The sequence below is a fragment of the Branchiostoma belcheri genome, unplaced genomic scaffold (assembly GCF_001625305.1).
Source record: "Branchiostoma belcheri isolate BF01 breed outbred unplaced genomic scaffold, Haploidv18h27 scaffold21, whole genome shotgun sequence".
Classification (NCBI taxonomy): domain Eukaryota; kingdom Metazoa; phylum Chordata; class Leptocardii; order Amphioxiformes; family Branchiostomatidae; genus Branchiostoma; species Branchiostoma belcheri.
The window spans coordinates 484,305-495,992 of record NW_017803602.1 but is presented as its reverse complement, the minus strand read 5'-3'; the positions used below and the strand labels follow the sequence as shown (position 1 = coordinate 495,992).

At 41.2% G+C, this 11,688-nt stretch overlaps 2 protein-coding genes across 3 annotated transcripts; one reads left to right on the top strand and one right to left on the bottom strand.

Moving 5' to 3' along the window:
* Positions 1–599: 599 nt before the first annotated feature.
* Positions 600–7,571, bottom strand: LOC109469747. 2 transcript variants are annotated; one of them, XM_019768331.1, is made up of 13 exons: positions 7,499–7,571; positions 6,982–7,098; positions 6,604–6,861; positions 6,221–6,364; positions 5,637–5,891; positions 5,287–5,382; positions 4,770–4,889; positions 4,412–4,535; positions 3,969–4,088; positions 3,511–3,680; positions 3,165–3,288; positions 1,621–2,939; positions 600–1,410 (listed from the first exon to the last, which is right to left on the bottom strand). In XM_019768331.1, the coding sequence occupies exons 2-13, from the start codon at positions 7,081–7,083 to the stop codon at positions 1,228–1,230; spliced, it is 3,015 nt and encodes a 1,004-aa protein (XP_019623890.1). In that variant the 5' UTR covers positions 7,084–7,098; positions 7,499–7,571; the 3' UTR covers positions 600–1,227. The 2 variants fall into 2 exon arrangements, with proteins under 2 accessions (XP_019623890.1, XP_019623891.1); XM_019768332.1 differs by lacking the exon at positions 7,499–7,571 and adding an exon at positions 7,432–7,457.
* Positions 7,572–7,792: 221 nt separating this feature from the next.
* LOC109469751 (intraflagellar transport protein 172 homolog) lies at positions 7,793–11,529 on the top strand. The gene is made up of 5 exons (XM_019768338.1): positions 7,793–7,946; positions 8,479–8,622; positions 10,399–10,511; positions 11,193–11,232; positions 11,394–11,529. The coding sequence occupies exons 1-5, from the start codon at positions 7,908–7,910 to the stop codon at positions 11,520–11,522; spliced, it is 465 nt and encodes a 154-aa protein (XP_019623897.1). The 5' UTR covers positions 7,793–7,907; the 3' UTR covers positions 11,523–11,529.
* The last annotated feature ends 159 nt before the right edge of the window (positions 11,530–11,688 follow it).

Sequence of the window (11,688 nt, the reverse complement as noted above, 5' to 3'; positions counted from 1 at the left end):
GGCGGCATCAGGTGTACAGAGTTCACACGGGCGGGTAAACATACGGCAGGTCAGTCACGTGATATCCAATAATGAGTGTGGCTCATGAGAAGGGGAATTCCCCTTAGTCAACTCACACACACACCACAAAAAGTCAGGATATGACTCACGAGATTACTAATTAAAAAAACTTCATGGCTAATCTAAAATCTATAAACTGTGCCTCGGTGTGCTCTAGCTATTGGTTTCTAGAAATACTAAAATGTGGCATAGCTCGATGGTATATTTGGGCTAATTGCAACTTCAGGAATGCCGTAAACGTCGGCCTTGTGATTTTAGCAAACTCCTTCCAACTGTAAAGACACTCACAATCAGGACATGACTTGCGCTGGGACCATTCGTGCAGGGACTTTTTCCGGGAAAAGTTCATAACGGGAAGAGGGTGAGTAAAAAGGACATTGACTGTTACCAACAGACGTGCTCAATAACTAAATGTACTTTTTACTCACCCTCTACAGTTGGCAAGAAGATTTGTAAAAAGAAAATAACACCTGTCTACTAACAATCATTATAGTAAAACACCACAAATATCCTTGCATTTTAATAACTTTTTTTTCTCTTTTTGAAAAATCATGAACATTTCTGATGTAGTAATGGTTACCAGTACTTAACTGCCAGGTCATGCCGTATCAGTTTTCTGAAGCAGCTTATGATAACTGCATGGTTCCAGTACAATTCTTTTAAAGGTATACACCAATATAAACAGTCTGGATGGAATGCTTGAAGAGTCCCCTGTCAGATGGAATGATTTGAACAGTATAAATATCTTTGTCACATTAATATTGGCAATGGTTCAAGGAAAAAGTAATAGATATAACATAATCCAACGTATTTTAACATATATGAAACACTGAAAAACTGCTTCTAAATATCAACAACTATTCTAAAGAACATAACATCCCAGTGTTAGCAAAGTCACCTATTCAAAGCTGTCAGGTGACCTTATATACTTGATTTTGAGGAATGTGTACATATCATGCAAATAACTACATGTAGGTAGTCAAACTCCACAAGGGTAGCATATGAACAAGGCTAGTTAGTTAGATCAAGGAGTATGATGAATAACAATCTCCTCTAGAATATGAACAAAAATGTTTAGTTGCTGTGGCCATATCTGTATCTCATAAAGTTCTCAAAATGGTAACTAAACAAGCAAGAATATGTAATACTATTTTGTCTCCAACTGTTTCAAGTCTCCCCAATGCTGTTCAGAGTGGCCAGAATTATGTCAGCATCCTGATGATGTGGACTGACAATGTGCGTGCGCCGGTTGGAACGCTGCAGCTGATTGGCCAGTTCATGGAAGCCTCCGTCCCCCGACAGTACAGTGAATGGCACACACTTGGGGATACGTTCATCCAACCGACCAGCCTGTAACATAATGACTTAGTTTAGCAAAGATTTTAATCTCATCACAATGCAGTAAACAACAAAGTTCATAAACATAAATCTATTTCTGACACACAACATTTTTCCTGCACCCCATGCCTTACTGCACAATCATAATAATAAAAAGTACCATCTGTAGCTATCCAAAAGGCTTTGGAATCTTCTAAATTATTTTTTTAAAACTATACTTACATGCACACAAATGGCAAAATCAGCTGCATCTTTTCTGTTGGAGCACTGTGGGTGGAGGTAGAAACACTTCCTGCTCATGATAGTGTCATACGCCCTGTTGTTACGAGGGGGACACCACACACTGTTACCTCCTTTGAACCCATACACAAACGTCTTGTCAGTCAGGGGCTGAGGTAACCTGCTGAAGAATCCTGCCCAGTTGTCAAAGTCAACAAAGATGACATGACGGACATCTTCTGGAGGGTCAGGAACACTGCTGCTGCTGGAGGCAGGAGGAGCTGTGGTCCCCAGGCCTGTAGTCACAACACCACTGGGACCTGAGGTGGTCTGTGCAAAACATGACAGATTATCATGCTTTGTTTTCTTTGCAACAGGGCCCGGAGCATTGATATTTTCTGGTGACATGACAAAAGTCTGTGAGTTCATCTGTTGGTGCTTTGCTTTCTTCTTCTTCTTGTTTGTCATACTGGGAAATGTCTGTGCAGGTGGCACTAGTGCTGACCTGTCTCCCCCTGATTCACTTCTGCACCTCTTGGTTCCTGTGGTACCATTTCCTGTCAGCTGGTTCCTAACAGCAGGATTAACACCAGATCTATGCATGTCCAGAAATCTCCTGTTCAGCTGAGGTCCAGTGGAAGCCGGTGACCTGGGGAGTAGTGGGAATCTGACAGTTTGGTTGAATGGAAGCTGGCCCATGGGTACAGCTTGACTCCCAGGCCTAGGGTACGAGTTGGGTGCTTTGGGCACACCAGATGTAGAAGCCTGGGGAAAAGGGAACCTCACCACCTGATTGCCTTGCATGTTATCGGGAATGTTAGGACGTGCACTGGCTGCTGAAGGGGAAGACACGGCTGATGAAGATGCTGCTGCAGTTATCTTACTGCCAACAGCCTTAAGAGGCTGAGCCAGTCTTCGCCAGGGCCACGTTGTCTGCTTTCGGTTCATCCCAGTTGTCTCTGCCTGCCATCCCTGGGTAAGAAACAGCAGGGCCAGGTTGTCCTGTAGTAGCTTCATGATACGTCCGGTCCCACTGTGGGTGTTCTGTGAATGTGTTGAAGCAGCTTGTAGGGAAGTGAACGGGATGTTACACTCAGCACAGTAAGACATCGGTGCCATCTCCTTCAACACTGCAAGGATGGACTTTTCAGCAGTAGCTACTGGACTGCCATTGCATCCGTTGGTTACATAGTGGCGTTGGATCTGTGAGTGTCTGGTGAATGAAGCTCGGCACATGTTACACTTTACAGTAAACTTTACCTGCTCACACTTTGAAGTCAGTTGCAAGTAGATGTTTCTTGTGAGGGGAATGGGTTGGATATCTGTGAAGTAAAGAAATGCTAGTTGATATTTCTCAGTAAAAAGTAACTCTTCAAAGCATACATACATCTAAGTAGGCTGAAAAAACTGTCAATCTTGTTATCATCCAAGGGTAAAACCACCGTAACATGAACAAAGCCATGTAAGGAAAGTACCTCTTGTCATTGCCACTTATGGACTACATAATGTTAACCTGTATGTTTTAATGTTGGTGTTCCCTTACTCACGTGGATAGTGCTGATGTCTCCTCTCCATGATATGTGCCAGACATTCCTCTGACCTGCCAAAGCACAGCCCACAGGCTGGACAGGCAAAGCACAGCACAGGAACGCCTGGCAGCCTCCAGTGGTGCTGGCAGGAAATGGAATTAGAAAATATAACGTTACTATTTTAATGTAGACAACAACTGACAACCTATGAAGCCTTTAAGCTACATACATGTTTCTAGGTCACTGGGTGTGAAAAATAGCCTTGGACCTTACAATATGCAAGGACAGTATATGCAGAAGGACTGAGTATATGTATGTCAATACATGTAATTGATTTGATTGATTTGTTGGAATTGTCAATTACCATAAGTTTAGGGTTCCTTGTTGCCATGTCTACATGATGGTCGTGTGCAGTACGTCCCAGAAAACACTTCCCACAGACAACACAGGCATACTTGTCCAGCCCACCACTCTCACTGAGCTGTAAGGTCACCGTGGGGTTACATGGGGAGTGGCAGAAGGTCTCCATGTGGGCTGGGGAAGAGTCCAACAGTACAACATGTGTGTCAGAAACATTCTACTGTAAAGGCATTTAGCTCTGTGGTGGATTTTATTTTGCACTAGGAGGGAAAGGAGGTCTTCGCAATGTTTGAGGTTCACGGTTGAAACAATTATGTACAACAGTATAACTGTAAGTACAACACAATAAGTTTCATCCATTTTGACCTTAAAGATGGTTCAAATGCACCCATTTACTAAAAGCCACCCAATACACCCATTGACTAAAAGCCATCCAGTAAAGTGAGAATTTTGAGAACTCACCAGTCAGCATGTATGGTGTGGCAAACTTGGCAGCACAGTTGATGACAGGACAGGGGATTGGGCCATCCATAGTCTGTCTGGGCATCAGGTTCCTCTTCCTGTGTCCTTTCTCCCATGGTGCTATGGGACAGTTAAAAAGACAGCATTGAAAAAATCACATCAATACTTAAATTGTTTACATGTTTATAAAAAACCTATTGTATCTGAAATTCTTTTAAAAATCTGTAATAATTGTTGTCCAATTTTACTGGGTAAAATCAAATCTTTCATGCATATCCTGAGGAAAAAAGAACATGCCATTACCAAGTATGACTAAATCAGCTGCCACAAATTTCAAACAAATTTTTTGTACAATACTGTGTTAGTGTTACTGAAGGCAATTTTGACAAAATTGGGCTCATTAGCTTGGCAATCTACAATACATGTACACATGTAAGATGTACCTTTGTACTTCATCCATTGGTTGAGACCACTCTGCGCCTGCTGTAGTGCAGCACGTCTTTCAGGTGTGTTCTGCAGCTGCTGCACCTGCTGACGTCCATGCGCTACCTGATTGCTGCACCTTTTCTGAAGGTATGAAAAATTTCAAACATCTCCATCACTTTTGTGGGCAAGTGTTTTAGCCTTGTAATGTAGAGATCATCTCTATTATTTGAAACCAGTCACCACAATTCTGTAAAGGTTTCTCTGACGTAAGATACTTTGACAAGCCTTGGTGGGCAAACTATAAAAGTTCCAAAACATGGGAATCAGTATTCACATTTCACAATCCGTAACAGGAATTGATATGACAGGTTGAACCTTAAAGTTGGCTTTCTGTTTCTCCTTCTCCCTCTTGTTGAGCTCCACTTGCACCTTCATCCTTTCCAATGCAGTCATGCGCCGACCATCACTGGTGACAGTGGAAAAACTTGATGCCTCCTGTAGTGATAGAAACATTGTTGTTAACTGTTACATGTAAATTGCCTGATAGTACAGGACTGGTACATGTACAAACCTGACTGCCAGTGGGGCTCGGACTGGAGTTTATGGGGAATACACCACATTGTATTCTTTTCATGTCATACCAACCCAAGAATACACAAATTTCACTGCAAAATGCACCAGACAAAAAGTTGGAAGAACAATATTATCCCAACATCCAAATTCAGTGCAAACAAAATTTTATCAAATTATTCTATGGAAGCCAATGGGATATAAGTAAAAGTCCATGAGATACTGTAAGGTACAGAAATAAGAATTGAATAGAATACAAACTTTCTTAGTTGGGCATGTAAATAGAGTGACATAAAATAATATAATGTAGACTCTATCAAACCTGGTGGCTGAGATCTCTGGCCAGCTGGGAATCTTCAAACTCTTGTACCAGTTGCACATCATGATCACTGTCTGAGTCCTGGTCAGATCTCTCCAGCTGGGCAGCAAAAGTCTTGTTACTCATAAGATATAAAACAGACTTACTTGTCACTTATGCCCCTCGTTAACAGTGTCATTATTGCTTAGCTTATCATCCTCCAAAACCATTGACATGTTTACATTTGCACTATTGTTTACTCCCCCAATGAAGTCTGACAAGGATCTATTTAGCCTTTTTAGGTTAGTACAAGAACAACATTATGCCACTTGTGCAGTTGGCTAACATTGCAAGTTACACAGATTACAATTCACCTGTTTTTGTAGCTGCCTGGCCATCTCCTCATCACGTTTCATCTGCATGTCTTGTGTAACTATCACAGAATCATCATCACTGTCTGTTACAGGGACAACGTTGTCATGATCTGATACTGATAGACCAATGACATCTTCCCCCTCCTCCTCCGTGCCAGAGTTGGTCCGTTCCCAGAGTTTAGCAGCCAGCAGGGCATCCTCCTCTTCTTGTGCTCTCCTGGCTGCTTCCAGGTCATTCTCATCTTCTGCTTGCAACTACATTTGGCAAGATGTGGCAAGGCAACAAGCTTATGCCAGGTCAGAACACAAAGGTAAACCTAGTACAGAAGATACACTAGAAGTCACAAATTATCAATATGTTGGTGTAGGTAGACACTGGCATATTCACATTGTCAGAAAGACTAAACCATGTTTGGTCATGGCAGTGCAACTACTAGTACTATTGGGCCTGACGTTGCTGGTACTAAAAGTCTGCCGTGAACCATTTGGTGAGATGCTTTCATCTACAAACACGTGACCATGATCAAAACTAATCCTTTATTTACAATAGTACTAAAAATAAGAACTTCACAAACTGCCATCACCTGTCTGGCAAGTTCCTCATCCCTCTTCAGCTGGTCTGAGATTATGTCATCTTCAGCTTCTTGCATATGACTGAGTTTTTCCTCTCCCTCTTCACCTGACTCTAAGATGACCAGATCCTCTTCTGTTTGTTCACTTGAACCCAGCTGCAACAGGAAAGAAGATAACTCTTGCAATTATAGAGTAATTATAGAGTAATTATATAGTACTAGTAGATTTTCATCTATAACTTATATAACATAGATGTACAAACACTCTGCTATCTCCTTAAGAAACTTGCAGACTACATACTGTGGTGGTGTACTAAAGTAGCTGCAACTTTTGACAATGTGTTTAAAAACATGAATTCATTTACAAGCCAATCTATATATGTAACATTCTAAACCTTGTTCACAGCATGGTTGTCTTGCTCTTCCTCCATCTGCCCCTGAGGTATCATCACAATGTCCTCATCTTTATCCATGACATCAACCCCTTCAGCGGAGCACAGGTTCCCAATGACAGCAGACCCTGTCTGACTGAGTGATCTGTCAGCTTTACTTGCTTCAACTCTGTTTCTGTTCACATCAGTTGTTGGTGGTACTGTGGGAGAACTCTGCCTGCCATTGCTTTGTAGGGTGTTTGGAGGCTTTCGGGTATCTGCCTGAAGAAATAGACAGATAATTACTTAACAAAACAAAACAAAACAATGTCAATTTGTCAAAATCACATTATCAGCGGTTGTACCTAGACCCACACATGATAGAAAGATCTGTGTTACTACCTGAGATGCCGCTTCCATGTCCACTGGATTGCTGGGGGGCACCGTCACTGCCTCTTCTGCTGTCCTCTCTTCTACCGAGCTATTATTGTCATTACTGGCCATGACTTATCAGTACGTCTGAAATCAGCGGGGGAGATTATCCAAGTTGTGCAAATGTGTGTAACAGGCTAGGTAACAGGAAATTCAAGAAAATTTTTTTCACAAAATCATGTTTAAGTAAGTAACATGTCTCTCTATCCTTCTACAACAGAACTATCATTCCGTTCAAACTAAATATCAGTGTGTTGCATAAAACTTTAAATCAAGGCTATGGTAAATATATTTCTTGCTAAGTTCGAGACATCATGCATCAAAATACAAATTTTCCCGCCACATGGCGTCGTCTAAAAACAAAATCTTCCCGCCCCGTCCCGTTTGCGCTGGTCACGTTAACTACAACAGGTAAATTACAGTTATGTTAGGTCCCTCCTTTAACCTGTCAAGGCTAGTGCTTGCCAAAAGTTACGTTTATACTGACCAAATCTTCACTTCCCACATCGTCACGTTAGCATGTCAGACGATAGCCGTGTGAGGAAAAGGTCAACAGAAGGTTCCATTCAATAGTATCAGCAATTCAGGTATCAATTAAAACACTTTTTACTTGCTTTTGAGATTTATATCTGTAAACAGTAAAATTTATGCGATATGTTTGTCTTCTTTTGTGAATAAAAAGGTATAGATTGCTGGATGTAAGGGGTTTATATAATTTGTGCTATTCGCGACACCCCTTCAAAAGATGAAATTTTCCATTTCGGGTCATTCACAAAACCAGCCTCGTTTTGAAGTAACATTCCAGCGACGAAATTCAACCGGGAGAAGAGATGTGTACAAACTGACGACAACTGGGATTTACTGCGATTTCCTCGGAAACCAGACAAGTTTTCAACATGCAACTCAAGCATATGAAGAACCTGCTCCCACCACAGGTACAGTTTGTCTCAAGACTTCACTTTTTTTAGTGATCGACCTGTTTTATACTGTATTATAGTTTGGGGGAGGGGGGCGTCGTTTGGCTCTGTTTCCATGACGAAAAACGAAGCCATCGATCAGGACCTGGTTTGTATTTTTGATTAACATTCCTTATACGTTTGTTGATGGGCATTAACAGAAACTTTTGGGATGAAGATTCAATGTCCAAATTTGCTTTAGTTACAGATATCGCTTTACTTTAGTAAATTATTTGCTGTCTATCGACAAGTTTATGTCTGCCATATGCATATGCATATATAATTTAACGCTAACGTTACTCTATGAAAAATGTTAGAGATCTTTCCCCTACCTTTTATTTCAATTATTTCTATTCCATTCAGTGAAAAGACTTTGACACCCTTGTTCATTTCAAAATTGATATTGAAACTTTGAAACACGGCCTTTCCTTCCCAACTTTGTCAAACCCTTACCATTGGCTTACTCTATCACCTATGAAATGTCCTTTGATTGTTGGTGATGTGTTGACAGGATGGTGCAGGGAAGGTGATGTGCCTGGCATGGTCCCCCAGCAATGCCAAACTGGCCGTGTGCACCGTGGACAGGGTCGTGCTTCTGTACGATGAGCAGGGAGAGAAGAGGGACAAGTTCTCCACCAAACCTGCAGACTCAAAGGTCGGTGAAGAACTCTTCGACTTGTTACTCCGTGAAGGAGGTCAGGACCTCCGGACGGAGTGTTGTGATCGGCTGATTTTTCATGTTCGCAGTCAAAACACTGGGTTCTCTTTGTGTAATCGGCACGCAATTTTATACGCCGTCTGCGGGCATGCCCGTGTTGATGCACGAATGCGTATTTTTGCCGTTGCTGCTTTCGCGGTCAATGTAATATTGCAGACGCACCCCTACAATTACGAGGCGAATTGGAATGGTCCGGAAAAACGCGTTGTTTGGAATAGCAGTGGGGGGGGTGGAACTTCATGCAGATACGGGGTGGTTTTGATAAGTGGTTCCAGATGTTTTTGCCCATGGTTAAGAGATGGCAAGTTTTTTTGAAGATGTTCGCAGCCAAAACGCATTCTTCCGTACGTCGCATTTCTGTGTAATTTCGCATGTGGTGTGGCATTATGTCCGGGATGATGCACGTCTTTTTATTTTTACCGTAGCTGTTTTGATATTGGAGTAAATGCTTATTTTCGAAACATCCCCATTTCTTTGAAATGTTTTCGTCCGTTTATGTGACCGGTAGCTGATGGGGACGGAAATGTGGGGTGGTCAGTGGTCAGCATTACGAAATGTAAATACCGATGACGTAATCCTATCGATTTCGAACTGGTCGGCTGTGGCGACCTAGTGGCGGCGTGTATTTAGTCACGTAGCAACTGGCCTGTCGTCCTAGCAACGAGCATGCTGTACACATGGCCAATATTTTTGGGTTGGGCCGCTCCATAGTGTTAGTGGAGCACCTCTTTGTAAACATGGACAATATTTTTGAGCAACCCATCAATGTGTTCTGCCTCGTGGTCGGATGTGGTCTGGGGCTGGTAAACCGCACATACTAGTAGATCGGGTAATTTTATGATTTGCTAGTTGTAAAGGCGTCTTGTAGTATGAGCCGGTATATGAAGAAGTAGCCTGTGTAACACAATCATGCTTTCGGCCGGATTGATGTGCAACTGTTACTAATTGCAGGGACTGCGCTAATGCCGACCAGTCGCGCTGTCCTGATACACCGCGAATGTGCGAGTGTTCCCTGTAGACAGTCCCGGGAGTTATCTTTTTCACACATTCCAGGAGCCAAACCAAAATACGTTCATGAACCGAGTCCAAAAAACCGAAACGTGAAAATCGGATGATCGGACCTGATGTACATTTCTCTTTCTGTAGATTGTACACACAATACACACATATTTAGATAATCTGGCCATGGCAGGTTAAAAAAAAGTAACCCTGAATCATACTAGATTAGCGTAAATGCATGTTTATGCGTTCAAAACAAGAAAAGAAATTGTTTCCGGGTATTAATCTCTTGAATCACGGCGCTGAATATTGACGCAAAAATATTTCGGGCATCGCGCGCCCTTCCCGTTGTTTAGACTGTATGCAAATTCTCGCGTCACGTGTCGGCATTTCGCATCTCTGATTGGTTGTTGCGTCTTAAGATGACTGACCCGACACGCGTTTAAACAATTTTTCTTTGTTCGATTTATCACACTTCACAGAGAATTGTCGCCAATCGCTACTTCTTTTTGTTGCAATATATAATACTTCACGGAGAATTGTCGCCTATGGCTTCTTGTTTTTGTTATTTTCATCATCCATCTTGTAAAGTTGTACACAACCAGTTGAAGAGTTAGCCCAACTGTTCATTGACTTCATTTGAGCTAGTCTGGTTTGAGATCATGTTCACTTTCCACTTTCATTTACTAACTTGTATCTGATTTGTCTCCCCAGTTTGGCAAGAAAAGCTACATGGTCAAGGCCATGGCATTTTCCCCTGACTCTGCCAAGATCGCAGTGGGACAGACAGACAACATCATCTATGTGTACAAGATTGGAGAAGAATGGTGTGTCACATTCATAATCACATTTGCACAATTTCACCTGAATTTTCAGTCACTTATCTGCCTTTTTTCAGTTAATTAATGATATTGATAATGCATAAGTGATGAAAGTTCAATACATCACAAGTTTTATTTTGAACATACACATTTGTACATGTTACTTTTCAGATGTTTCATGTATGTGTTAAGATGGTCCACTTTGATATAACAATGTTGTATGTTTCTGATATACATGTACATCTACATGTAACATAATTTATGTCTTCACAGCTAAGGCCACACCAATTTAATTTGTTGGTTCTCGGATTCGCCTCTTCATTTTTTTCTGATTTGCAAAAAAAAAAAAAGATTCTGGTTCTGAATCAACTCAAAAATGCTCATATTTTGCCCCCAACAGTTGAGGAAAGTCCTTGTCCTCTAGTTGTTACAGTTTTATCCATCTATCAATGCTTGGTTTGATTAAAAGTTCAAAATTTCTACTTTAAATTTTAACCCAGCCTTTTTTTTTACTTCATGGCTCATATTGTAGCATTTGGGGCTATAATAGGATACCTAGACCTGTTTTTATTTTTATTTTTTTTCGCCCTGTCGCTTCATATTTTTTCTGAAAAAATCCGAGAACCAACAAATTAAATTGGTGTGGCCTAACATGTCTTTTTTTTTTTTACAAATTTCGTTTTTCAGGGGAGAGAAGAAAGTCATCTGCAACAAGTTTATTCAAACAGTGAGTATCACAAGAACTTATTCAAACATTATAGATAAACAGCATGGACATTTTGAAAGGTAAAGCAGTTGTTCAATTTCCTAATCATGAAGGACCCTGTTTCGCTTAATGTTTCCTAATGCAGCCATGTTTTGTTACTGTATTATTATTTTTCCTTTCAGAGTGCTGTGACTTGCTTAATCTGGCCTCCAGACCAAAACATCATCTTTGGCCTTGCTGATGGAAAGGTATTAAAGGATCTGTTTTTAAAGTTCCTTACTAAATTATATGATATGTGTAGTTGGATATGAATGACATCCAAACAATAGCTTTGGCACCAGGAACTAGAGGAAATGCTAATATTGATAATAGGGACTTTATGGTTTATTCTATTTAATCAGCTTAACTGGCAAGGTGACCAACAGCTCTATGTATGTCCATAGAGATGATCCATTTTATTCTCCTGTTAGCTGCCCC